At 53.5% G+C, this 24,767-nt stretch overlaps 9 protein-coding genes across 9 annotated transcripts; 3 read left to right on the top strand and 6 right to left on the bottom strand.

Annotated features, from left to right (window-relative positions):
* Positions 1–212: 212 nt before the first annotated feature.
* Positions 213–4,792, bottom strand: SODALDRAFT_361861 (hypothetical protein; the record flags this gene model as incomplete). The annotated part of the gene is made up of 15 exons (XM_028614415.1): positions 213–314; positions 367–2,735; positions 2,871–2,885; positions 3,023–3,060; positions 3,181–3,219; positions 3,303–3,382; positions 3,462–3,547; positions 3,594–3,666; positions 3,790–3,847; positions 3,930–3,987; positions 4,072–4,082; positions 4,198–4,211; positions 4,293–4,341; positions 4,500–4,590; positions 4,750–4,792. 15 exons carry the CDS (start codon positions 4,790–4,792, stop codon positions 213–215), a joined length of 3,126 nt encoding a protein of 1,041 aa, XP_028464816.1.
* A 34-nt stretch (positions 4,793–4,826) lies between these two features.
* On the bottom strand, positions 4,827–5,466 carry SODALDRAFT_212790 (hypothetical protein). The gene is made up of 2 exons (XM_028607292.1): positions 5,193–5,466; positions 4,827–5,103 (listed from the first exon to the last, which is right to left on the bottom strand). The coding sequence occupies exons 1-2, from the start codon at positions 5,359–5,361 to the stop codon at positions 4,988–4,990; spliced, it is 285 nt and encodes a 94-aa protein (XP_028464815.1). The 5' UTR covers positions 5,362–5,466; the 3' UTR covers positions 4,827–4,987.
* A 105-nt stretch (positions 5,467–5,571) lies between these two features.
* Positions 5,572–8,163, bottom strand: SODALDRAFT_280824 (hypothetical protein; the record flags this gene model as incomplete). Its single annotated transcript, XM_028608258.1, has 2 exons — positions 5,572–6,690; positions 6,775–8,163. 2 exons carry the CDS (start codon positions 8,161–8,163, stop codon positions 5,572–5,574), a joined length of 2,508 nt encoding a protein of 835 aa, XP_028464814.1.
* Positions 8,164–10,240: 2,077 nt separating this feature from the next.
* On the bottom strand, positions 10,241–12,116 carry SODALDRAFT_212719 (SFT2-domain-containing protein). The gene is made up of 5 exons (XM_028607291.1): positions 11,991–12,116; positions 11,462–11,927; positions 11,143–11,263; positions 10,700–10,850; positions 10,241–10,639 (listed from the first exon to the last, which is right to left on the bottom strand). The coding sequence occupies exons 2-5, from the start codon at positions 11,682–11,684 to the stop codon at positions 10,487–10,489; spliced, it is 648 nt and encodes a 215-aa protein (XP_028464813.1). The 5' UTR covers positions 11,685–11,927; positions 11,991–12,116; the 3' UTR covers positions 10,241–10,486.
* On the top strand, positions 11,683–12,780 carry SODALDRAFT_352207 (hypothetical protein; the record flags this gene model as incomplete). Its single annotated transcript, XM_028613585.1, has 5 exons — positions 11,683–11,802; positions 11,943–12,155; positions 12,213–12,226; positions 12,335–12,373; positions 12,581–12,780. 5 exons carry the CDS (start codon positions 11,683–11,685, stop codon positions 12,759–12,761), a joined length of 567 nt encoding a protein of 188 aa, XP_028464812.1. The 3' UTR covers positions 12,762–12,780.
* A 116-nt stretch (positions 12,781–12,896) lies between these two features.
* Positions 12,897–13,325, bottom strand: SODALDRAFT_212716 (hypothetical protein). The gene has a single exon (XM_028607290.1). The coding sequence runs from the start codon at positions 13,256–13,258 to the stop codon at positions 13,019–13,021; it is 240 nt and encodes a 79-aa protein (XP_028464811.1). The 5' UTR covers positions 13,259–13,325; the 3' UTR covers positions 12,897–13,018.
* Positions 13,326–15,546: 2,221 nt separating this feature from the next.
* SODALDRAFT_212660 (GLCD beta) lies at positions 15,547–17,588 on the top strand. Its single transcript, XM_028607289.1, has 2 exons — positions 15,547–15,566; positions 15,671–17,588. Exon 2 carries the CDS (start codon positions 15,845–15,847, stop codon positions 17,447–17,449), a length of 1,605 nt encoding a protein of 534 aa, XP_028464810.1. The 5' UTR covers positions 15,547–15,566; positions 15,671–15,844; the 3' UTR covers positions 17,450–17,588.
* Positions 17,589–18,256: 668 nt separating this feature from the next.
* SODALDRAFT_380490 (hypothetical protein) lies at positions 18,257–21,193 on the bottom strand. Its single transcript, XM_028615109.1, has 3 exons — positions 19,999–21,193; positions 19,451–19,847; positions 18,257–19,381 (listed from the first exon to the last, which is right to left on the bottom strand). The coding sequence occupies exons 1-3, from the start codon at positions 20,882–20,884 to the stop codon at positions 18,469–18,471; spliced, it is 2,196 nt and encodes a 731-aa protein (XP_028464809.1). The 5' UTR covers positions 20,885–21,193; the 3' UTR covers positions 18,257–18,468.
* Positions 21,194–21,396: 203 nt separating this feature from the next.
* On the top strand, positions 21,397–24,503 carry SODALDRAFT_380488 (kinase-like protein; the record flags this gene model as incomplete). Its single annotated transcript, XM_028615108.1, has 5 exons — positions 21,397–21,437; positions 21,997–22,057; positions 22,309–23,280; positions 23,369–23,898; positions 23,976–24,503. 5 exons carry the CDS (start codon positions 21,397–21,399, stop codon positions 24,040–24,042), a joined length of 1,671 nt encoding a protein of 556 aa, XP_028464808.1. The 3' UTR covers positions 24,043–24,503.
* Positions 24,504–24,767: the final 264 nt, after the last annotated feature.

Raw genomic sequence — 24,767 nt, 5'->3', positions numbered from 1 at the left:
CAGTTTTAGTTCCTCTTTTTTTCTTTCTCTCTTTGCTTTCGGCCGTTCTCATTTGTTTCATGTAATCATCCAAGTCGTGACTGTAGTGATCGTCGTGATGTCATTCATGCAGGAACCCCAATATTATGGTTGATGCGTAAATAAAATAGGTAATGCGGGTGGGACGGGCATCTTCCAACCGACGGGCCAATGCAATGGTTCGAAGGGTCGCTTCAGTCCGAAGCGAGGCGGAAGCAGAGGCGGAAGCAGAGGCGGAAGCAGAGGCGGAAGCAGAGGCGGAGGGTGAAAATGACCACAATGCCGCGCTCCGTCGCCTGAGTAGGTGCACGTCTTCAACGTCTGTCGTCTTTGTCACCGTTATCTGACAGACGGCGGGGGCAAAGCGCCGACAGAGTAGTGGTTTCCGTCGAGAAACCGGTCTCCGTAGTTATACCTGGACCCTGAGGGAGAAGATGATGAAGAAGAAGACCGGCCATCGCCATCGTTGTGCCGCTGCTCCTGCTGCCGCGGTTGCCGCTCGAGTCGCTCGATCCGCCTCTGGTGTCGGATAGCTCGCCGGTGTTCCCAATTCCGACACTCATTGGTCTTCTCCTTTGCCGACTTAAGCTGAGACATGGCGCCATGAATGCCTAGCCCAGCCAGGCCGATTTGGGCCGCATCTTGTAGCATGGCCTTCGCTTTCAACTTTCGGGCTTCCTCGAGGCTCAGTCTCCCTTCGCGAACGGCCTTCTGCCGAGCCGTCCGCGCCTCCATGCTTTGATAGACTCCGTTCGCTGCGTGAATGGTGGCTACGGCCGCCAGGCCTGTGGTGAGAACTTGCTTACCTCTCATTCTCCTCGATGTCTTCAGATCATCATCCGAGTCTCCCAGATCCGAGTCTGATCCCGCGTCAGACCGCCCGCCGTGCCTCCGCCGCGACCGGTCTCGCCGCCGGTTGCTAGTGTAAGACCTGTCGTCGTCGTAATAAGAATCCCTGGAGTCCCTGTCCCTGTCCCTGTCCCTGTGACCGGGGTCGCGAGCATCCCCGGTACCTCGTGACGGATGGGACCGACCATTATCATCATCGTCGTAGGATTCATCCGAGTACCTCCGTGACTTGCGCCGTGAGCTCCGTGTATCCTCGTACTCGCTGTCGTCCCGACGGGAACGTCGGTCTCGGTCTGCGTCCCTGTCATCGGGACCGTTTCCGATTCCCAACTTTGCGAGCCTCTTGCGCGCCGCGTCAACCACGCTGCGGCTGCGGCTCCGGCTGCGTTGTCGACGATCATCTCGACTATCGATCGAGTCCGCACTACGGCCCCGGCTCGGCGACCTCTTGTCCTTTACGTGATCGTAGGCCTTCTTGGCGCCTAGCGCACCGAGACCAGCCGTCGCCAGCGCTGCGAGACCACTGACGCCGCCACTGCCGCCGTCCGCTCCTGAGCGAGAAGGCGCACGAGATCGAGATCGGCTACGGCCTGTCGCCTTATCTTCCTCGATGTTGCTCTTCGAACCGTTGATGACACGGTTCCCCAGGAGACCTCCGATGACGGATTCGGCCAGGCTCATCTTGCCATCTTTGTCGCCCCCCTGGGCGGCGTCGACGGCGGCAGCACCGGCAGCAGCCGTAACTATGCGCTTCGTCTTCTCGCCCTTCCAGCCGCCGGGCTCCCTGGCGACGCGGAAGGCCTCGGTCGCACCGGCGATAAGAGAGGCCATGGCAGCCTTCTGTGCCTTGGCAAATTTGTCGTTGCCGGCGTCGCGCTCGCGAGGTTTGGACCGGGCAAGAGAATCGCCGTCCTGGCTGCCGCGGCGGCTTCGGGTGTCGTCCTTGTCGTCTTTGCTGTCGGAGCCGCCGCCTGTCACCGCCTTTACGGCAGCACCCAGACCCGAGGCCGCGAGGGCACTCTCGAGAAACGACTTGGCACCTTTCTTCTGTCCATCGTCATCGTCGTCACGGCCGCGGTGTGCGATCAGCTGGGACTGCTTGTCGTGCTTGCCGGCCTTCTTATTGTAGATCTCGGCGCCTTGATACCCTGCCAGAGCACCAGCCGCGCTGAGGGCTGCCGAGGTGAGGTAGTTGCGTTCGACGGGGGTGCCGTTCTCCTTGGCATCATAGCGATCATACAGCTCTTTCCCCCCGAAAGCCAGGGCGGCGCCAGCAACCGCCGCAATGATCTTTTCTTGCTGATTCAGGACACGCTTCCGAGATTTCTTTTCTTCGTCCTCATAATATGTGCTACTGCTCTTCTTGCCTCGGCGGTCGTAGTCGCGGTCGTAGTCGCGGTCGTAGTAGTCGCGTTCATGATGATCCCGGGAACGATCGTCATAGCGATAGTCTTGGTAATGACCAGGCTCGGCTGAGCGGGCCCTGCGAGCGTCGCGATATCCAGGAGGCGGGAACTCCCGGCGGACCTCTTCGACGGATAAATCACTGTCTTCGCGTCTCCGCGGGATCAGCTCGCGGGGGCTGTAAGGTTTCAGGTAGGAATCATCGGCAAAGCGGGATTCTCGCTCGGGACGGCTGTCCTCGCGCACATAGCGACGACCATAGTCGCGAGGATCATTGTCGTAACTCATACCTGAGCTTTCAAAATGATCAAGTTGTAACGGAGACGTGCTCGGGGCTTGGTTGTTGGTGAGGAAGTGAGGCGATCTGTCATAAATTCGTACACCCTCCCAACGTATGTGCGTTGGTTTCGTGATTGTTACCAAGTCGGATATTGGATTGCACAGTATTAAGATGGGGGTGGCTGCTAGAAGGAAAAGAAGAGTTGTCGAGATGGTATGTTGAAAAGGGTGGCGAAAATGAAACGGTCAGTTGGGGGGGAAGAGTTAAAGAGGAGGGACAAGAGAGAAAAGGCAATGAGGTATTACGGAGTGCGACGTACAGTAGTGGGACGGTGCTGTGGCAGTTGGTAAGTGGGGAAGGAGGGGAGGGGCGAGGGGCGAGGAGGGGCGGAAGCCATCCCAAGCTTACTACCTTATCTAGTTATCTAGATGTACTTCGTACGCGCGTATGTACGTACTACGGAGTAAGTACAGGCAGGCTGTACTTCGTACTGGCTGGTCAAACACTGCCTCAACAGCTGCCATGTTGCCTCATCTTATTCGTACCTCTGTATGTCATTCCACATGCTTTCCAGGGTGCTCGCAAGGGTACGCAGCACTAGTTAAAAGTGACTATTGAGCAATGCCTACCAGCGGTATGTCGTCACGGGAATGGAGCAGACCTGGGCACTGGTAGACACGATGTGGATAATTAACACAAAGAATAAAACATATAAAAAGAATAGAAAGGCGAAGGTACGTTTGAGTAGTACTTTGAAACCCGCGTACGCTTATTTATGGTGATGGTACTCAGTGGAATGGCCAAGGACTGAGGCTCTTTCCCTGTCGTCGCCTGCCAAGCAAGCGTTTTCCCATAAGACCGACCATGCTTGCCTTACATAAGGTACGAGGGCAAGAGTCAGGCACCGCACTTTGCGCTCAGATGAGAACAGATAGGTGAGAGACAGTATCCTGCCACAGCGGAATACCATATAAACGAGTTCCCATGGTTCTCTCTCTGTTTGCATGTTAGTGCGGTGCGGATCTCGATGCAGTCAGCAAACTCCCCACGTCGCCTCGCAGCACTGCCCTCCGGCTCTCAGCGGCAGCCCAGGGGACTTTGTCGAGTTGGAATTTCTCATAGTTCACGGTGACAGCGTATATACGAAGTAATTATACATGTGCGCTAAATAACGTAAGGTAGGTAGTGCGGGGTGACGAGATGAGACCTTTCTTGAAGTTGGATGTGCCCTAATCGACTTGGTGCGCGGACGTAATGCCTCCAAAGTCGAAAGACTGCCGTCTAAACTTGCGTATGCTAAGTTGTACACTGCAGATAGATACTGCAGCTTTGCTCTGACGAGTCGACAACGGGTATGTCGAAAGTTAAGGGATCGCACAAGAGCAAGCCGAGGCCAGAGCGAGAAAAGGGATCAGGGAAGACCGTCTGCCGGCCCACTATGTGACACCTTGGCTGACTAGGTACCCTGTTGGCAAGTCGCAAGTGAACCACCTTACGTATGCAGGGCAGGTATGTGCCACTCTGGTAATGACTGTACACGTAGCACGGTCAGACAAGAGAGGATATGTTATGTAATCAATCCCTGTGGGTGGTGCAAACGTTATTTTCTTCGTGTCTGGATTCTATTCGTACAGTGTATCACCAACAGCCACCATTTTCGCTGGGTTTGGTTCGCTGTTAGTCCAGTTTTTTTTTTAAAGGCATCAGGAAAAGCAAGTCCAATATCCATCAAATCGACAACCTTCTCCCCACCGGCCATACTCCCCTTGATCCTGCCTCCAACTTCTCGACTGTAAAAGCCGGTCAGGAATACCCCTTTTCTCGAGGGCAACTTGGGGCAAATATGTGCGTCGTCGGACGGGTAAAGGTCGAGGATCCCAGAAAGGTGTCAAGCCTTCGTAGTCTCTGGTTTCCATGACCTTTCTCAACTTTCGAAGAGCCTACACACTTCAACCTCCCCAAAAGCCTGACCACGAGGAAGGCTTGCTCAGGAACTGGTGCCGCCAACTCAACTGCCAAGCTGGCGCGGGATACAGCCTCTCGAAGAAGGGAAAAGAAGAAGGGAAAAAATAAATAAAAAATAAAAAACCCAACCCCCCAATATCCTCGTTTCATTTGTCATAGCCCAGGCGTGAAGGGAATAAGTCGCTGCCGCCGCATGAGGTAGGTGATGGAGAGAACCAAGCCAGCTCTCTTACTGTCGAATTGCTGCCAGTCTCCATCCCCGCTTTCTTCCTTCATTTTCCTTTTTCTGTTTCCCTTCCCTCGTAGCCATCTGATCAGCAAGGCTTTTCTTTCCAATCATTAAAAGAAAAAATGCAGTCATTTCCTCTGGACGCGAACCTCAGAACGCCGTCCAAATTCAACTTTTTCCGAAAACCGAAGAGATAGCTTTGAGATCATCTTGTCCCAAGTACCAGCTGCTGGATGCAGGCACTACTGGACGTTGTGTAGACGACCCCTGGAACTGTGAACCTCCTCCAACTGGCATCCAGCTAGAACCGCCGCTTCGTGCACTATTCGCCGTAACTGAAGCATCCAATGGTAACGAGCTAGAGTCCGGGGCCGTGTGTAGCCTCAGCGAGCAGTCGCTTCGCATCTTCTAAAAGGTGTTCGAGATTATCCAGGGGAATGGCCTCACCCTTCTTGGCAAGAACAGACTCGTAAAATGCCACGAGGTGCTTCAGACCGAGAGCACACAAGGGCTCCCGTGCCAGATCCGAAAGAGCTTGCTGGCGAAACTCCTCAAACATACCCCACTCAAAATGTTCCACAAGGTAATGTGACCAGAACTGGTAGAGCGTGATCATTGAGCGGGGGAGCTCTCCCGTCTCGGATTCATTTCTCAGGCCAAGTGCATGAGATCGAAGCCTGGAATAAGAAATGTCGTCAATTCTCGGCCCCGACCTTGATGTTCCGGCATGGAACTGAAGGATGCGTACGCGCTGAGACGGGCTCAACGATACGCAAGTGCCTGCTGAAGCCTCACCGCCACAGGCGTCGTAGACGCTTTCGCCACTCTACGACTCGAGGACGCCCGACGGCTGCGACTCGATAGCGCTAGTCCCATTCACATGAGAACTGGCCGTCTGCGAGGTGCCCTCTGGCTCAGCGGCAGGCCCATTCGGGCTGCTGGTCGAGGCGGTCGGCTTGCTGGAGACGCTGTTGCCCTCCTGATCCGGAAGCTGGGTATTATACATGCCGGGTTGGAACTCGGGAACAGTGGCAGAGAGCTGGGCGCCATTACCATCAATAACGTGCGCTCCGTTTGCGTAGCCGCTCGGGTCGAACGTGGTGCCGTTGGCGTACGACGTCGGGGAACCCATGGGATAGCCGCCGGCGACCATGCTGTTCATGGCCTGCTGGTCAATGGACTGATAGTAGAAGTATTCCGGGCCTGCTGTCTGAGCGGCTTCCACTCTCTGGTCCATTGGCAGGACGAACTTCTGCCAGTGATGGCGCGAACGGATACGGTCAATGCCGTCCTTCCCAGCGACAAAGTCGAGCTGGGTCGAATCAGCAACAGAAGCACGCAGGAACGTGTAGTTGTCGCCGCTGAGCTGTTTGACCCGAGCAAAGCCGTGGATGATGGAGAGGAAAACGAATCCTTGCGAGTCCATATGCCTCCGGAGATGACCATCCTTGCAGAGATTGTTGACGGAGAAGTAATACTCCACCTGCTGAGTCAAGACCGCCTTGAGCTCGTAGTTGAAAAGCTGAGGGGGGTAAGGAGGCGCTGTCATGGGCATGCCCGCGTACGTATCCCATGTATACGGGGCCATGTTTTGTGTAGACAGAGGCCTGGGCCGTGCGGAATTGCCATTAGCTCCGTTCCCACGATGTGAGTAGCCTGTGGAGGCCGACGACTGCCGATTGGCTCCCCCACGACCTCCTGGGCGACCCTGGGAACCGAACCCTTGAGAGAACGAGTTGCCTTGGGAGAGGGGCGGACTCGTGAAATTTTGATGCCGAGACGACATGGGTGGGTGAGAATAGGGTCCGCCATTCGGCAGATATTGTGCCTGAGCATGCATCGCGTGACTGTTCGCCGGGTGTCCTCCTCGAGAACCGCGGTAAGGGCCTCCTCCCCGGCCACCCTTCTCGCCACGCCCCTCAGACCTCGGTGGCACTGCTTGGTCCTTCTTACAAAGTTAGTGCAAGTTCACGATAGCTACCCCGCAGCATGCGATGAGGCTGGATTGAGTGATCCGTGACAAACTTACAGCAGACTGAGTTGACGTAGAGTCTTTGACGCGGTCACCTCGTGCGGGGCCCGACGGCTTCCGATGATCCTTGTTGCGGGGGTTGTCGGCTGTAGACTGCTTCGCGACAGCCGATGGCGGCGCATTGCCCCGATGGGACGGTGCACCGTCCCGCGCCTTGTCTCGTTGATCGTTGGCACCCTTCGACGCAACGGCGGGCGTAACATCGGCAGGCTTGTCCGCAGCAACGGGGGCGCTTGATGCGACATGAGAGCCCCCTCTTGAGGTGACATCTCGGCCACCTCGGCCGCTGCCTCCTCCACGACCCCCACGGGAGCCGCGGAGCGCTGGAACCGGGGTCTCCCAATTGACCGTGGGAACGAAATCGATGCGCTCCCACTGTTCCTTCTTTCTGGTCTTCGTCGATGCAGTGTCGTCGTTGGGCTCGGATGGCTCGGGTTTCTCTACCCTGTCGGTTGGCTTGCGCTTTTCTTCCCGAATAGCCGTCTCCGGAGTCGGCCATGCAGATGAATCTGCAGAGGGAGGCAACGCTTCAGCCTTCTCAGCGACCCTCGAGCCGCGAGGCGCACCTCTTCTGGCGGTCCCATCGTTCTCACCGCGGCCATCCTCGCCGGCCTTTCTCTGTCCTTTGAATGCACCGGGGTGACCGTTGTGTGTGGTCTTCGGCAGCGAACCCGCCTCGGACGTCTTCGACTTCTTCTTTGCCTCCTGGGAAGCGTTCGACCCCGTAGAGGCTGCAGTTGGAGCATCACCCCCGATACTTGACACATTGGTCGCGACATTGGGCTTCAATTTGGCAGCCTGCGCTTCCTTCCGCTGAGTCCAGATATTCACCAAGGGCAGTGGTGCTTCGGTGAGCTCGACCTTGGGCAATTCCTTTTCCTTTTCCTTCTCCTCCTCCTTATCCTTGACTTTATCAGAGTCCGCGGCCGAAGTGCCAGTGGCCTTGCCTTTTCGTCCTTTACGCTGCCCTTTCTTGAAATCGGAATCATCGGTAAGGCGAGTGGAGGCGCTTGATGATCGGACAGCCCTTTTCTCATCCCCTTGAGAGAGATTGTCGGCAGGGGCATCGCTGTCTTCGCGTCTCGATCCGGTCAGAGACGGAGTGTTCGACTCGGAGTTCGACTCGGAGTTCGTTTCGCGGGAGGTAGAACCCTTTCCCTGTTCTTGGGCAACATCCACCTTCGAATCCGTCGATAAGCTAGCATGCTCAGATGCCTTGCCTTCTATTCCACTGTTGGAAAGTACAGCCAGGCTGTCAGGGCTCTGTTCGGCATCCTGGGTGCTGTTGTTTTTCACCTCGGTTGGCTCGCTGGTGGGTGTAGTTGCCACCTGGGCTGCTTGACCCTTGGCGGCTTGTGCGTATGAGAATGGCGAAGAGGTAGCCATTGTTGCCGTTTCCAAACCTGGATAGTCAGGCGTTCGGGCAAGAATCGTCGTATGTTGGCTGGCAGCCGCAAGGAGGATAAGTTCCGGATCCGTCACTCTCGTGTTCTCCAGGGATTGTGCTGGCCTCTGCGATTTAAATTATGTCCTGGGCAGGAATGCCCGATTCAAATGCATCCACTGCTCCAGGGCAGGTATAACAGTCGGTGCACACGTTGGGGGAGAAAGTCGCAGCAAACGGCGTAAGACAATCGACTCCTGTATGACGCGTGGTTAGTTGAGGTATTTGGTCAGGTCATCCACAATATATGGGTTGGCGAGTCGGAGAAGCCGGCTTGGAATGACTCTTCTTTGAGGAGAGCGGACGTAAAACAGAATGGTCTTGTGTTTTGAGGGAATGCCTGTGACATATACAGGAAATATTCCTCGAGTTGCACTGCACCATGTACAAAATATACTTGAGGTGGCCTGCGTGAGACTGAAAGAATGGCCGAGGAGAGAGAAGAGAAAAGAAGGCTTTGTTTTTTCATCAAGGTAGGGCACGCAGTAGGAGTGGGATGGAGCAAAAGTCGGGACTAACAGCAGTGTATCCGTAAGCGAGAGCTTCGATTGGGGCGAAGTGTCAAACTGGGCGGGATGCTCAGCCTGATGAGTTATCACGGCGATGACGAATCGCGGTTCACACTCCGACGTGAGGAATTGGACGAGAACTGGCCCGACCCAAGAATGAGGATACAGTAGAATGTGAAGGGGAGGCGGGGGAGAAAATGACCGTTGAAGGAGGATAATATGGAGGGTAGGGTAGGTCGTGTGGCCGGATATGTGTTGTGGGAGACGACGACCCGACCAGGATAGGAATTTGAGAAAAGGGTGCGGAGTAGGGGGGAAAAAACATGAAAAAAAAAAGGGAATAGAAAAGAAAGACCCCAAAAGCCGAGACCTTTCCGCTGTGGGAATCAAAATTTTCTTCCCCCTCTTGTTGCTCTCCCGAGGAGCCGTACCACCCACCGATGGCCCTAAGAAAAAGAAAAAAAAAAAGAAAAAAAAGCCCTGCCCGTGTGAGCATTCACTTAGTGGAGTTTAACACAAGTTGCTCCACAAGAAACAGTATGCAAGCCTGAATGAAATTTCTCCAGGTTGAATACAAACTCAACGGCTGATTTCAGATGTTCCTTACAAGGTTTCTCAGGTAACTAACTCTCTTTGTGTGATTGATGGTGCTACATCCTATGATAATGTTAAAGGTACCCTCGAACCCTGACAAACCTAAAACGTCGTTAATGCCTCCCCTGCTTTACTGTACCGAACACTGTACAGTGGGTGAGCAATAATTTCGGTATATTTCAAATATCCAGTGATTCGTTACTTTTGTAATATGATATGGTTTTGCCACTGATAGAAAAGTGTTCCCCAAAAGCTTCGAAGCATTCTACTTTGGGTTATCCCCAAACTTTTGCTCACTCACTGTATTCTTCGCTGGTGGCCGGGGAGTTATTGGACTCCTGCAGCCGCCTCTTCTCCTTCCGCTGGATCCAATTGTGTCAAAAAGGGAACTAACTGGTTTAGGAAACACGAAGCACTTACCGAACAATTTGACCAGGGGAGGGAGGGGCTAGATACATCCAGTACTTCGTATCTACCTTTCACCATGTTGACTCAAGGGCTCCCCTCTCGGTACCTACGAGGTAACCGTTTGCTAGTATGCTGTACCAGCCATACACGTAGAGTCCCTCATTTGTTTGTAATCCGTATTATGAAGTGCTACCTCCACCAAAGTAAGGTACCTAAGGTAGGTGCTGATGTACGAGAAGAGATCGTACTCATCCTGTCATAACGAAGTAAAGGCAGGCGCCTAAGGTAATTACCTTACACAACGGATAGGTATGGTTGTACTACCACGGGTTGCTATCTAAGCCACATCACCGGATCTGGCCTTCCCAGCAGACTACCCGAAGACAGCACAGTAACTCAATGCTGTTGTGAAGACAAAGAGGCGTCAGTGTCGGTGTTTCTCTGGCGCCTGTAATGCCAAGAAGTGCTCGCTGGGAACTGGTGCCATAATAGTATATCTATGGCGATAAAGTCGATTATGCGAACTTGACCACTTGTGAACGGTGCCCGGTCGCCTTTTAACAATCTCAATTTTAATTCTTGCTTCCAAGTCAAGAGCCAAACATGACACGCATCTAGTTGACCAACCAGCTACGTTGCCGCAAAAAAAGTCCCCAGAAGGGCGTTCGTTTGCAAGTGTAGAAGCTCCGAACTTCAAATCAGCCCCTCTACAAAAGTGGAGGCTGGGTAAAGTAGAATTTATGAAGAGGAAGCATCAGACTGTCATCCAAGTTGCGGCGCGTCTGGCACCAAGCGAAGTCGCGAACCGCAATCCAGTCGATCCCATGGGGAAATAACTGATAAGGTACCAAACGAGGCACGCTAACTGAACAATGGCAGATACAAGAGTGAGGATGGTGCTACGAAGCTATGTGAAGGCCTCAGTCAGCAACACGAAGGGGCAATACAAGGGCTGAGAATGACTAACCCCGAGTGCAAAGTAGAGAGATAGACCGAGGGAGCCAAGGTAGGCGCTGGTGAAAGGTAGGCGCTCAGCGGATAGGAGATGGCGAGCATATGCCATTGGTCCCATAACTGCTGCGAACGATGCGAGAAAGAAAATGGAACCCAAAGTCCACCTGTCATCGATGCGTCAGCTGTCATCAACTGGAAAGCAAGCGCTGAGTGTTCGAGGGGGGTTTCGTGATTTCAAGCCTGGGGCGGTTGAGTCCCTGCGCGAGGGCCAGGCGGTATGCACATCCGGTACCCACTCATGGGTGCAACGGCTGTCGCAAGGCGCAGACTTAAAAGCTCCATTGAAGATTGACCATCGACTCGCAGGGGTAAAGCACTGCCATGTGTCTGGATGGAGCGACTTTTGAAGTCGAAAAAGGCGGATGGGAGACAATGAAAAGAGGGTTCAAAACTTACAGAATGACAAACTTGGTAGGTCGTAGCGACAGGACTGGGAACAAGGCAAAGCAAATGACGAAGCAGGCAAGTGCAGCAAGGTTGCAGGCACCGAAAATCATCAGCCGATCCCATCGACTTACTACAATGCAAACAATATATGTCAGCTTGGTCCTAGGGAATGGGGTTCAGAGTGGCCGGCGTGGGATTCGCGAAGCAGGTCTGACGGCCTCCCTGTCCACATGGTGTGGAGGCTGAGACAGGACTACTTAACGCCATCCGCGTGGCCATCTGCAGGGGAGACAAGCGTGGGGATATGACGGGCTTTGTGGTGACTCACATACGAGCCAGCCCTCTTCCTCTTCTCTCCTATTAGGAGCAGGCAAAGGTGCTCCACTGCTTTCGGTAGTCGGTAGTTGGACATAACCACCATCCTTGAATGGATTCAGGGACTGGATAGATGACAAAAGTCCGCTTTGCCGTGTTGTGGTGACTGGTTCGACTTCATCTCTACGTGACCAGCCCAAAGAGCTAATCGATTCGCGAAACGACGGAGATGCCATGTTGCCTGATATGTTGGGTCGAATAACCAACGGAACTGACGCGCTGGCCGATTATGCTGTCCTCGCTTCAGAGAGAGAAAATCGAATGCCAAGAACCTTCACAGATGACTCGGGACGTGTAGGTCTTCCGAAGTGTAGTCGGTTCGGAAAGGTTCGTGCCGTTCACTCTGTAGGGAGCTGTCGCAGAGTCGCGAAGTACAGAGACGTTGGGTCGGCAACTAGAGGCAAATAAACGTAGAGTGGCTATGCTGGTATTAGCATAAGTGGCATCAATTTGCCAACAGGCAAAAGCACGGAGATCCCTACGCGGATTCGGGGGTGACTCAGTATAGCACCCTGCCCAGGCTGCGACTTAAGACGCAATGCAGTGCCACTTTGAAGAAGGCAGCAGAAGGCAGCGAGGCTGAGATCGTTGCGCGTGCGCGGCCCGTGTATACCTTCGCTTGTCGTGATGAAGAGGTGGATGGAAACGTCAGTGGGTGTGGGCGGTCGGATTTGAGCAGCTACGTTGTACTTGCAACGAAGTAGGTAAGGTATGTAATGTAAGTACTCGGTACGGATAACGGAAACACCAAGAGTTTCGTAAGGTAGGGAGTTGGGTCGGCGACGCGATGCATGTACGGATACGGAGTAATTACTGCACTTCGTAGAAAATGGATGTTGAGCCTTGTCAGGTTATACGAAGTAAGGTAAGGTAAGGTACCTTAGGTATTACACCCCTTGCACGCAAGGGGTGGGATTTGGAGTCTGGATAAGACGGCCCAGCCAATGATCAGCGCCACATGATGATTGGGAGCTTTTTCTCCGCTCACGGACCACCTCCTCACACGAGAAGCTTCCAACCCACGCAACGAACGGTAGGGTCACGCAGACTTCTCATGCCTCGCGATGCACAGCATGGAGTGCCGGTCCCCCGAGTTCTCCGAGAACTTGGCAACTGTGGAAGGAGAATCTGACCCGATGATCAATCTCGACATCTGCAGGACTAAGTGTGCGGCACGCTCCGACTGGAAGATCGTAGTGGTAGCCGTGCAGATAGATAGTCGCAGCCATGCACAACCCGGCTGCGCTATCTGAGTGACGTAGCGGGAAAACGAGGACCAGATAACATAAGGGAGGAAACACGGCTGCTTTAAAGTTGCTGGACTCGGCCCTTTTTTTTTCTTTTTTTTTTTTTTTTCTTTTTTTTTTTTTTTTTTCTTCTCTTCTCCTATTTCTTTTGGTGTTTCCCTTCGGACAGTGAAGGGGGACTGTCGTTGAAGAAAATGGGGGGACATGGATCCCCGGGCGACCTCACCCCCGTCGTTTTGTTGCGCGCTGTAGCACTGAGGTGCTCATGGGACTGTCAAGTGGAGAGGCAGTATAGGGTAGCCTGAAGATGAAGTAAAGAGAACAAAACCAAGGAATAAGACAACCAACGGTCTCTCATCGGCGGTCATTTCTGGTTCGAAGCAACTATAATACTTGCGTGTCTCGAGATAAGAACGGCTTGTTATAACGTCGACGCCAGGGGGAAGGCATATACACCGATAAGAAGTCCTCCAGACCTGGAGGCAGAACAAGTCTCCTTGCATTAAGATAGTAGTCCTACCAGCGGCTAAGATGTTTCTTCCCTCTCTCCTCGTTTGAACATCATCACCCCTTGACAGCCCAAAGGTCTACTTACCGTGTAGGTGACTCAGCACGCCGACCTTGTGGGGTGATGAAGGGCTTCCATCGGAAATGCTAGATGTAGGGCTATGCATGAGCAGTCAGACCCAACCAAAAAAAATAAAAATTGGAAAGAGCCTATGCAACCAGCAGGTCCCGATTTCAGATTCCACTGGTGTGAGTATCAACTCGGTTGTTAAGGTGTGTGGAATGTCTCAGGCTGGTCGACTTGAGGTGATCACGGGCTTGGTTGAGCATTCTGTCTGCGCGTCTTGGTGCCCTCCAACTCCTAATAAGCAATCACTTTTCTTGCTTCCCGTACATACCGATGACGTCGCGTCCCTGATAGCAACTTTGGCCGGAGGCAGCACAAAATCCATGCTGGGGCTGCTGGAATATAGTAGGGCGTTCTGGGGAAGAAGGGCGTGTGAAGTTGTGTCAGACGATGCACACTGATGATAAAAGACTGGGAATACGCCTCACATGCGAGCCTGGCTCACCCCCCCCCCCCCCCCCCCCCCCCCTTTTCTGCGGGATCGGACTAAACATACGAAGTATATATATATATATACGTATTATACACTTGCTGTACTCTCCTCTTCATGGCGAAGACGTTTCGCTTCGTACCTGAACGCGATATAGCCTCGTAAACCTCCATGCAGTTTTCACCGAAATACCCATCACCATCACAGCATAGTCGATACGCACGAGACCCAAAAACGTTGCGCGCAGAGCCCTCTAAGAACGCAGAACAACCTTATCGAGTCAATACACAAGAAGGAATCTTCGCGATCGATCCGAAATAAAGACCGAGATACATTGACACAGTTTCTGACGAACACCTCGGAGCAGCGAGGCGCGAAGTTTTGACAAGCACGAGGAAAGAGGTGTGCGTACGCATATTACCTGTCTGTCTACCTATGCCAAGTCATCGCGTATTTCTCTCCATCCTTCCACGGATTCCCCTCCCCGGCCTTCCCCGCAGATGCCCTATTTGCACCGTTACATCCCTTCCAAGTTCTACAAATACCTGGAAGACCGTGCGGAGCAGGTAGATCTGCCAAGAGTCGACGAGCTCTTGTTATTTAGTTCTTTCGCACAAGTCAAAATCATGTACTGATTGGGCTCCTTCCTCACCGCCCTCTTATCAACAGATTAGACTGCCTCCACCAACGAAAGCAATCCTTCCACCCTACTCCACCTCTCAGCTCTCGCCATCTTTTTGATTTGTCTCCTACTCTAACTCTGTGCTTTCGTACTTTGCGACGCATCAACTTGTGGGAGCTTGGTCAACCCGGACGAAGAAGCCGTGGCTCCGACAATACTAAGTATTCTAAGCGCGCAAAGTCCATACGGAGTACATCATATTCTACGAGGTACAAATACTTTCCCGTTTTCACGTACCTTCCTTACCTTACCTTACCTGGGAAAGTGGGAAAGGACGTGCCTACGAAGTCGAGTAGGCCTTTTGATCCCTGCTGTGCTCCTATTGTACGGATACACGTACGTACAGCAACCCTGACACCAATAAGTGGAGTCGCCCACTGCCTACCTACCTTACCCCTCCAGTCCTATCTATCACTGATCTTCCCCCATCCACACCCAACTTCCCAGGTGTCAATGTCAATCAATAAATCCCAACAAACGCAACATTTATTTCATTGCCTATAGGACCTAGCTCACTCCCTTGAAGCCTAGGTGCCTTTTCGATATCCGCACAACCAGCAGCGCTCCCTTGCCCATATTATCTTTTGCCCGGAGCATTACAACGCTGCGATAGCCGAGGCCTCCCCCCCGACACAGATAACATAGCCAAGCCAAGCCACCCGCGCCCATTTCTCGACTGGGTCATCTCTCCCACATCCGAAGGCAGTCGAGAAGACAACGACAACAGGCGGTTCTCATCAGCAAATCCAGAAAGAGAAAAAAAAGAATCCATACGAGCACCAGATAACTCGTCCATCATCGCTCCCACAATTGCGCGACCTGCATAAATCCTACAAGGGGGTTGTGGCATCGTCTCAGTCCTTGATTGCCTCTCAGCAAAAGTGACGGAGAGGAGAAAGTCTCGCCGATCGCACCCGCGACCCAACCCATTCTACGCCGCGCCCGAAATCCGAGCGCAGAACCTGACGAACCTGACTTTCCAGTGCCTCATGGCGCGTGGAGAGAGATAAACAGACGGCTAAAATCCATCGACATTGCGTCGCCACGCTATTGTTCATCTCCGACGTGAGTAGTCACCGAACCCATTTCAGCATCCCGGCCGGAGTTCCACCCCAGACATCTTCAGCCCATCCACCCAAGCTGACGCTAACTTGCGCTTTTTGTTTTAGACGACATCGCGGCCTCATTGCACCTGTGGAAATTCGACCCAGTCACTTCCAATATCGGCCTGCGCCTATAGTTACGGGATCCCATCTGGACTTGGTGTGCTTCAAAGTTAAATTTCCTTGTACCTCCGAATTTCCTTTCCCCTCGTCTGTTCATCTCCTATACCCATTTTCGACATGGCGCAACACGGGTTTGGCCAGTTCGGAGGAGGAGCCAGTGGTGGCCAAGCGATCGATCCCAACGACCTCGCCATGAGTGGCAACTTTTCCGCCTCCTCTTATGGGAACAATTTCAACGGTTCTAATCAAGCCACTTCGTCGAACGCCTATTCAAGTGGCTCCGCCCTATTCGGCGATGACGAACTCCTGGACGGATTAAGCAGTCCTACCGACGGCCAAGGAATGCACAGTCACGGGCAAGACTTCAGCGGCATGTCAGAAATGAATATGGGTTATACCCAGCCCATATATGGCTCGCACCATGGCATCGACCAGTCTACTATGAATGGCTACTCCAACACTCCCGATGGTGACCCGATTCAGAGCCCTTACGTCCACAGCTTTAACAATTCCCAGTTTCGACAGTTCAACCCTCAGTCCCTCGGAACGTCTCTCCAGTCTCCCATCTCCTACTCCGCTTCTCCACTGACAGGGTCCGATCTGAATGCCGAAGGAGCTGACGCCAACTTCCTTAATGCCAAGAACAGGGCTCGAATGGCACAGGCCATGCAGCGGAAAGGTTCCAACTCGCGGGGTCCCATGACGGCAAAGGCAGCCATGCATGGAGTTCCGATCGGCTCTCAGGACTCGGCAGGATTCGCGTCACAGTCCATTCCCGCACCAGGTTTGCACGATGGCAAGTCCCCCTCTGGGCCATGGATGCAATCACCCAATACCATGGCCGCCTCATACGGATCCGGATTTTCGCCTGTTCAGCCTAGCCTTGCACAACTGAACGAGGTCATGATGAAAGGGGGCTCGTCAATGCCAGCCAAACTTGGAGTTGCTCATAGCAACGCCGTATCATCTCAGGAGATGAAGCGGAAGCGCCGCCGTGAATCCCACAACCTCGTAGAGCGAAGACGCCGTGACAATATCAACGAGAGAATCCAGGATCTCAGCCGACTGGTGCCTTCACATAGGCTGGAGGACGAGAAGATTCGAAAAATGCTCCAGAATGGGACCCCGCTCTCGCCTAGTCTAACTGGCGTGTCAAGTCCCAGCCAAGCCACCTCGGGCCTTGCCGGCCCTGGCGCTCGTCGTGCGGCAGGGAGCACGGCTGGTAGCATCACCACAGGCCTGCCTATCGAGGAAAAGGACAAGGGTCCTAACAAGGGCGATATTTTGAACGGCGCCGTCAGCTGGACACGGGATTTGATGTGGATGTTGCATCTCAAACTTCAACAGCAGGAAGAACTTATGAACGTTATCTCCGAGCTAGGCGGGCATTTTCCCTTCGAATTGACCGAGGATGAGAAACGCATGCAAACCGAGTTGATGGAGGCCATGTCCAAGAACGACACGATGTCGTACTCCCGGACGCCTGGATCTGGGTTGCGAGTTCCCAACCATACCGACATTCGCGGAGAATCCCTGAACGGTTCTCGCAATACAACCGAGGGGATCTCTGTCAGTCCAGGGGGTGACAGTAATGGCGGTATGGTGGGTGGTGGCGCGGGCGGTGCCACCGACTTCTGGCACGAACCGGACGACGACGATGGTGATCAAGGCACAATGAACTTCAAGGAAGAAGACGAGTTTGGAATGGACCTTACCCAGTAGAGAGAGACGTGCCCGCAAGGCGCAGAACATGGTCTACGCAGACACGACTGACTGTCCATATCCATCTTTCGGCTTGGAGAGTCTTTTTACACTGTCTTTCCGGGCCCACCATACTGCCCGCAGTCGTCGGAAGGGGTTGGTTTTATCTGCGGGATGGTTTATATGCAAGGGGAAAGCTTCTTCGTATATCTGAGCCCTCTTTTCTGCTTTTCCTTTTTTTTTCTTCTTTTTTTTTACTTCCTTTTTTTACCTTTCTCCTTTGCATCAGAGCTCGGTTTTAGGAACACATACATACCACGGAAGATCTGGGGATATTTGGCGTTGGCTTCGCTCTTAGTCTGGGACAGACGAGGGAAGAGGAGTCGGTAATGTTCCGTGTGCTCAAGTTGATTTCTATTTCTTTCTTTCCTCTTCTTTTTCCATTTTCTGTCCTTTTCTTTTTCTCTCTTTCTAGGAAGGGTCTAATCTCGGTCGTTGGTCCGTCTGCGAAATTTTGCCGCATGCGTTGCTTTTCGGCTCTTATTCGGATGGCATCTTCCTCTCCCCTCTCCTCTTTCATGCATTGATACCTTCTGAGGGTTGGTCGGCCTGGCATAAGGATAGGCGAAGCTTGGGGTTTGATGATTTCATACTGTTTGCAAGTGTTTAAGCCTGCCCACGAGCCATAGCTTCTTGTTATTGCATCAGCGTAATTGCATGCTGTCAAATCAGGCCCTGTTTTTGTGCCAGTATATCAGTATCCATCTCCATGGATCTTTTTGCTTCCCTTTCCACTCTGCCCCCCCTTTTCTGTTTCTCCTTCTCAACCCCCGGGACGGTTCTGAGGTGGGGCCGCCATTGCGCGCCAGCGTGATATTTTGATGCGAGGACATTACAGAGTGGATTCTGCGCAACGCATCCTTACATATAGACCAGTATGCTTGTAACCGCTATAAGCAGGCCAATTGCCCTGAGCAGAAGCTGTCTGGCTTCTTCACCGATGGTCTAGGATGGTCATGCCTCCTCAGCACGCACCGCCTTCACCAATGACGGACCACCATTAGATGCTCACTCATGGCGGTTAGCAAGGTCCAAGCTTCCTTGCGCTTCATGTCCTCCTGCAGGGCGATCCTCTCGAGTGCCGACTTCCCGTTGAAATACTTGCAGAAGCCATGCCACGCCTTGGCGAGCTTCTCGTCGTTCAGCCTCCTTGCGATGGCAGACATGTACAGGGACTCCTTGCCGGTAGCTTTCTTAGCGTCTAAAATGATATGCGGCGTCATGTGGGCTAGGTGCGGCGCATTGTTCACGGACGGATGAGCCGTCGCCGTCGGGACAACCTTGAGGGCATGCGCAGAGGCTTTTTCTGCGGCCTCGCGCTGCGTCTTCTCGGCGATACGCTCCAGCCGCGCTTGCTCGGCGGCCTGTTCGTTGATGGTCGGCACATGTGCGTCGTCGCCGAAAGGACGATGGGGGTCTTCGGACGATTCGAAGCTCGAGCTGGGGATGCTGGTCCCGGAAGCTGGGCCCTCCTCGGCACGCCGGAGCTCTTCCGCCTCGAGCTGGTACTCGACCTCGTACTGGATCTCGGGCCAGACGACGACGTAGGCGAAAGTGCAGAGCTGGGTGACCCAGCCCCCGCGCATAAGCCAGGCCAGCATGAGGAGATACGTAGAGCGGTGCGCTTTGCTTGGGCAGAAGTGCTTGTACGGGCGGGGAGCGTAGGAGAGCTCGGCCAAGAAGTTGGTTAGGGGTGGAGCAAGCGGAAAGGTCTTTTGCCATTCAACGCTGGCTCGGGGCAGGCGGCGGGTATCGCAATTGGGAGAGAGGATGTAGACGTCGCGGGCGTGAAGAGGCGGGATGGCGATGGCACGACGCCAAAAGATGAAGTGTTGTGCATACTTGCGAACCTGGCTTAAGGAAAGTACGTTACTTTGGCCGACTTGGTAGAAACTGGGCAAATATAATCTGTTATTACGTCTCATGCTACACGGAGATGGAATGATAGAAATGCGAACGTACGACTGTGTAGGCTTGGAGAGGCGAACAAACTCGACCATAGCAGCTGTGGTAGGATCCGGATCGGCTTGCAGTTCGGCAATGATTTTCCTCTCGTCTTCCATGAGGAGCAGGGCAAAGTTGCGATCCAGAAACCCAGGTTCGTCCAGAGAATCCTCGCTAATGAAGGAGTTGGCGCTAGTCAGCCAGAGGCCGCGCTGGCCCTCTTCGCCGTCCGGGGGCAAGTCCGCGACGTAGAAAGGGACCGGGATTTGAACCGACGGCGTCAGGGGCCCAGCAGCTGTGTCAAGTTGGAGCGCGGCGATTCTGTTTTGGGAGACAGCTTCGTATATGTCCTGGACGGAAGCAGCTAGAGAGGAAGAACTGAGAATCTCTGTCCACAAGGTTCCCATTTTCCACCCTGTCCACCGAGATTGGGATTAGCGACAGAAATATTAAAAGGGTTAAAAGCGGCGTAAGACGGAGGTCGAGGTGGTGGCAGACGCAACGCAATGCACAAGAAGGAGGAAAGGGGGCTGGGGGGGTGCGCAGGCGGAAGAGGTGCGGCTCACTTTCCTCTCGTCCTTTTTCCTTTAGGGCTATAATACGCTTCGATTCTTTCCACACAAAGTCGCTACTCTGCTGGCTGTATTTGTAGGCCTTGCTGACTTTCCTTATGATGTTGAGATATAGGGTGGCGACGAGCTCCTTGACCTGGTATTTTCGCGGGTGAAGAATGAAGACCAAGTTGAACATGGTCATGGAGGCTCTCTTATCGTCCACTTCATCGCTCCTGTCCCCGTCCCTGTCCCTGTCCTTGTCCCTGTCCTTGTCCTTGTCCTTGTCCTTGTCCTTTTGCTCGGGTTGGGAGGTTTCACCCCCGTTAGTAGAAGAAGCATGGGCACCTTGGCGGGCTAGGTCGATGTCAGAAGGAGTGGTGATGGCATCTTCGGTCCTGACACTCTTCGCCTGGTCCGGCTTCTTCGTTTTCTTTTTCTTCCAGATTCCAGACTCGGGAACGTGGATCGGGCAGGACACGCAGTAGAGCGGGTCAAGGGATAGCTGGAAGAGCTTTTTGTGATATGATCTCCCCGGCGTTAAGATGCTGGCAAGGTCCCTGGTGGGGAAGCCGGCAACGTGTTCCCAGGGCACGATCTGGGCGCCGTTTTCAGTGAAGCGGTGGTCATCCCAACCATGGGGTGGAGGGTGGCCGGAAGATGAGGAGGGATCGACGGGGTCGTCGAGGGAAGACACGGGCTCGTTGAGGCGCTCGAGGAGGGCGTCATCGGCATCACGGGGCTCCGGTGGCGAGCCATCTTGGGACTGGCCTGGCTGGCTGTGAGGTGGACGGACCTGGGGAGGGTAATGAAAGACGAAGTTGGGACCGTCTCGAGATCGGTTGATAACAAGAGCGACGGCGAGGAAGTTGTTCGGGTTAGGCAGTACGGGCTGAGACATTGTGACTTTTGCGACTTTTACCTACCCTACCTTAGGTAGCGAGTATAGAGCCGGCCGGGCCGAGCGCGAAGAAGCAGAATGGGGGAGTGAAAGCCTCGAGGCTGGACTTAAGTCTCAAGGCTGTAACGTGTACACGAGTCTCAGCTACTGTCCAACTACCCACCCAAACATTGACCATGTGATCTGAGAAAAGAGACCCAGTACAAAAGTTGGATGGGTCACGAGGTTGAGTGTTTGCAACGTATGGCCAGGTGCGTTGGATTGCCTTTCTCTTGGATGTCTGTCTACATACCGTAAGGTAGGTAGATATGATGGACGGCGGGCATCAGCTAATTACACAAGGGACGTCGTCGGACAGGCGTACGATGGACACACACTCCGGAGATCCTTCGTGCAAACAATACGCCGTCGTGTTATGTAAGGTACCAGTAAGGTATCCGTGCGTCATTCTCCAGCCACACAATATTACGTACCTGTAATATTGCGGCTAGTGCATCACGTCATCAGCAAAAATGACGGTCTTTGGAACTTGCTCCCCTCCCCGGACAGAACAGTGTGGTACGTACTCCGTGGTGCGTGGATGGTGGTTGGTGGGGAGGTAAATTATTCGACAAATATTGGACACGGATAAATAGTCGAAGGGGAAGATCCCCTGGCTCCGCCCCGCCCCCTCATCATACAGGTAATTAATGTGCTGCGTGGTGGATGTCATTTTCTCCCACCACTATCACATGTTTATGCCACCAACCTACCTACATAGATAGCCCTGCACACGCCTTTTTTTTTTCCTTTTTTTTTTCTTCTTGTCTCTTGTTCACTTTCTACTGAAAAGGGCTGAACCCCTCGCATTTTCCTGTACCCATAATCTACGAGCCCAAGGAGGACGTGTTAAGCGAAAATCAGCATTACAACGTACAGTAATCCTGTAAACCCTCCAGAGCCAGAGCTCATTTCGGCAAATTTTAGCTCTCAACTACATAGGAGACGTATTGTGGTCGACACGCTTCACACATCTTTTTTTTTCTTCTTATTTAATTCTTTTATTTTTAATCATAATCCATTGAATCCATTGACAGGACGGGAAGCAGGTCGTGTGCCTGCACTGGGCGAAGAGCGGGGATACCTAGCCCAAGTCTGAACACCAAGGGACTCAAGCGGTCAAGTCGCTCCCGGGTGCCTTGGAATAATATCCCACCCTCTCGCAGACCGCACTGACAATTTTCCAATTCCCCTCGTTCCCGCGCTTGCCTCCCCCTTACGCTACACTATACACTACACACTATACACCTACACTACGTAACATAACCTACGTTATGCACACGGTCCACGGATACTACCGCATCGCGACATAATATTCATTTCTCCTACCCTTGCCCTCCCCCCTTCTTTGCACCCCCCTTTCAGTCTTTCAGTGTTATCTCTAGCATCCTGACTTTGGTCGTATCATCTGGACCATCGTCAATAGAAGTAACGCCCTCCTTCCTGGTTCCCCGAATTATTTGGCCTTGAACCAGTTGCTCGAAATCTGCCCTCCGGCGAAAGTACCGCGGCCGCTCCAATTTGCCACCTATCTGGCATTTGGCCTTCAAACGATGGCGTCCACGACTAGCAATGGCCTTCCCAATGGCAGCGCCCATACCATACGCTTCATCCCGTCTCGGTATGATAGCCAAGACTCCCAACAGTCTGCCACCCGCCTGATCCTCGCCGTGCGACCGGAGTGGGCCTCCCCGGATTCCAAAATCGAGTTCGTGCGCTTCACCGACGGCATCACCAATACCCTACTGAAGGCGATCAACAAGAAGGGCGGGTGGTCCCAGGACAAGGTTGATTCTGAAGCCATCCTGCTGCGAGCCTATGGCGCTGGCACGGCGGTTCTCATCGACCGCGAGCGGGAGGCCCAGAACCATGCGCTGCTGATGAAGTACGGTCTCGCCCCCGAACTCATTGCGCGCTTCAACAACGGCATGTTGTACCGCTACATCAAGGGCAGGGTTACCACCCCAGACGACCTTAGGAAGCCTTCGATTTACTGCGCCGTCGCGAGACGCTTGGCGCAATGGCACGCTACCGTGCCTTGCATCCCTTCGTCCCCCAGCCCGCTTACCAACGGCGTCTCCCGGGGAGCTACCGGCGGAGACAGCAACGATGGCCGAAATGGTCATGTCGACCACCACCACCACCACGACGCTGCGCGGCAATTGGCTACCCAAGCCCTCATCGACAACACCGCCCCCGGAAAACTTGCCCCCAACCTCTGGACCGTCATGCGCAAGTGGATCCTCGCCCTACCAACTGCCACCCCGGAACAGAGGGCGAGACAATCCGAGCTTCAAGAGGAGCTAGATAGCTTAGTCAAGCAGCTTAGCCAGCGCCCCGGCCTGGGCGACAATGGGGTAAGACCATATATCGCATATTTATCACATATACATCATGACATGGTGCCACCGCAACAGGAAGCTGAACCTTTGTTTTCTTTTCTAGCTCGTCTTTGCCCATTGTGACCTCCTGTGCGGCAACGTGATTGTGCTCCCCCCGCAGTCCAGCGGTCCGCCAAATGACGATAATGATGACGATACCCCCTCAGTCAGCTTCATCGACTACGAGTACGCGACGCCTTCTCCCGCCGCCTTCGACCTCGCCAACCACTTCGCCGAGTGGGGCGGTTTCGAGTGCGATCACAGCGTCCTCCCCACGCGGTCCCAGCGGCAGGAGTTTATCCAGCAATACATCGAGTCCTACTATAACTTGCTACCGGGGGAGGCCAAGGTCGATCGGAAGGCCGAAGTCGCCAAGCTGAACGCCGAGGTCGACCTCTTCCGGGGCATACCCGGGTTCTACTGGGGCATCTGGGCCCTGATCCAGGCTATCATTTCCGACATCGACTTCGACTACGCCTCGTACGCGGAGACCAGGTTGGCCGAGTACTGGGCTTGGAAGGCCGAAGCTGATGCGAGCAGAGCCGCCTCTGGACGGGAGCTGCCCCTCAGGGAAAGGAGATGGTGCCAAGACGAGTAAGGGGGAAGGCGGGCGACAACATCAAATACAGAAAAGAACCACACCCCCCCCCCCCAAACACACACAACACTAGAGTTACAGAGATGAAGCTCCGGCATACAATTTCTGGACGGACCATTTCAACTACGCCACAGAGGTAGACGACGGATGGAGGGATGGAGCATGGGGGTTATATTCATATGGGCCGGCGTTCATTCAACATGAGCTCAAAATAGCGCTTGGGTAGAGCTCGGGGTTGCATTGCATTACAAAACAATACAGGTGCATATTATGGACAGCACTATTATGATTTCGCAATTCTCTCAAGCTTCTTTTAGTTATCAGGGCCTTTTGTTGTTCTAACCCAACCCCCGCGCACATCCGCCGATTACGCTTCTCAAGGGGAACCGTTGGAAGAAACGCGGCTGCCAAACAAGAAAGCAAAACAAAACAACGCTGTCAGAAGCTGGCCGTACCCGAGAGCTGTGTAGCGTCAAGTACTACCGAGATAAAAGCAAGACAGAGACAGTTGGTTACGGGGCGTGTACTCGGACCTGATGAGCTAAAGGCACGTCTCTCCGTATGGCCGTACTTTTAGTTCGCCTATGTAAACATATAAGGCCCTCCAAATCGTTTGAACGAATACCACTTAGCAGTGTATGAACATCAGTAGAGCTCCCAGCATCTTTGTATAGCTATGTAATGTTTGGTGCCTCTATGCACTCTTATTCTATATTACCTCTTGTGAAACCCGCCGATTCAGCACGCGATACTACGGCCGAACTCGGTTGGTCACCAAAACGACATGCAAAGTGAGACGGTAAACGTGTGTGTATACATGGATGGGATGACAGAGAGAGAACGGGTGCTCAGTTAATTAACCTCA

Source organism: Sodiomyces alkalinus (genome assembly GCF_003711515.1).
Source record: "Sodiomyces alkalinus F11 unplaced genomic scaffold SODALscaffold_8, whole genome shotgun sequence".
NCBI lineage: Eukaryota > Fungi > Ascomycota > Sordariomycetes > Glomerellales > Plectosphaerellaceae > Sodiomyces > Sodiomyces alkalinus.
Note: the sequence above shows the minus strand (reverse complement) of the source record. Positions and strands in the feature narration are given on the sequence as shown.

Excerpts from the sequence above, each read along its gene's own strand:
- SODALDRAFT_212716 (XM_028607290.1), bottom strand. The coding sequence starts at position 13,258 with ATGCAAGGAGACTTGTTCTGCCTCCAGGTCTGGAGGACTTCTTATCGG.
- SODALDRAFT_212790 (XM_028607292.1), bottom strand. The coding sequence starts at position 5,361 with ATGATCACGCTCTACCAGTTCTGGTCACATTACCTTGTGGAACATTTT. Across the intron at positions 5,104-5,192 it reads GTCTGTTCTTGCCAAGAAGG|CTCGTTACCATTGGATGCTT; the intron begins GTGAGGCCATTC and ends CCCGGACTCTAG.
- SODALDRAFT_380490 (XM_028615109.1), bottom strand. The coding sequence starts at position 20,884 with ATGTCTCAGCCCGTACTGCCTAACCCGAACAACTTCCTCGCCGTCGCT. Across the intron at positions 19,848-19,998 it reads GGAAAAAGGACGAGAGGAAA|GGTGGAAAATGGGAACCTTG; the intron begins GTGAGCCGCACC and ends CTCGGTGGACAG. Across the intron at positions 19,382-19,450 it reads CTCTCCAAGCCTACACAGTC|TTTCTACCAAGTCGGCCAAA; the intron begins GTACGTTCGCAT and ends ATATTTGCCCAG.
- SODALDRAFT_212719 (XM_028607291.1), bottom strand. The coding sequence starts at position 11,684 with ATGGCATCTCCGTCGTTTCGCGAATCGATTAGCTCTTTGGGCTGGTCA. Across the intron at positions 11,264-11,461 it reads GGAAGAGGGCTGGCTCGTAT|TAAGTCGATGGGATCGGCTG; the intron begins GTGAGTCACCAC and ends TTTGCATTGTAG. Across the intron at positions 10,851-11,142 it reads CCTACCAAGTTTGTCATTCT|GTGGACTTTGGGTTCCATTT; the intron begins GTAAGTTTTGAA and ends CATCGATGACAG.
- SODALDRAFT_212660 (XM_028607289.1), top strand. The coding sequence starts at position 15,845 with ATGGCGCAACACGGGTTTGGCCAGTTCGGAGGAGGAGCCAGTGGTGGC.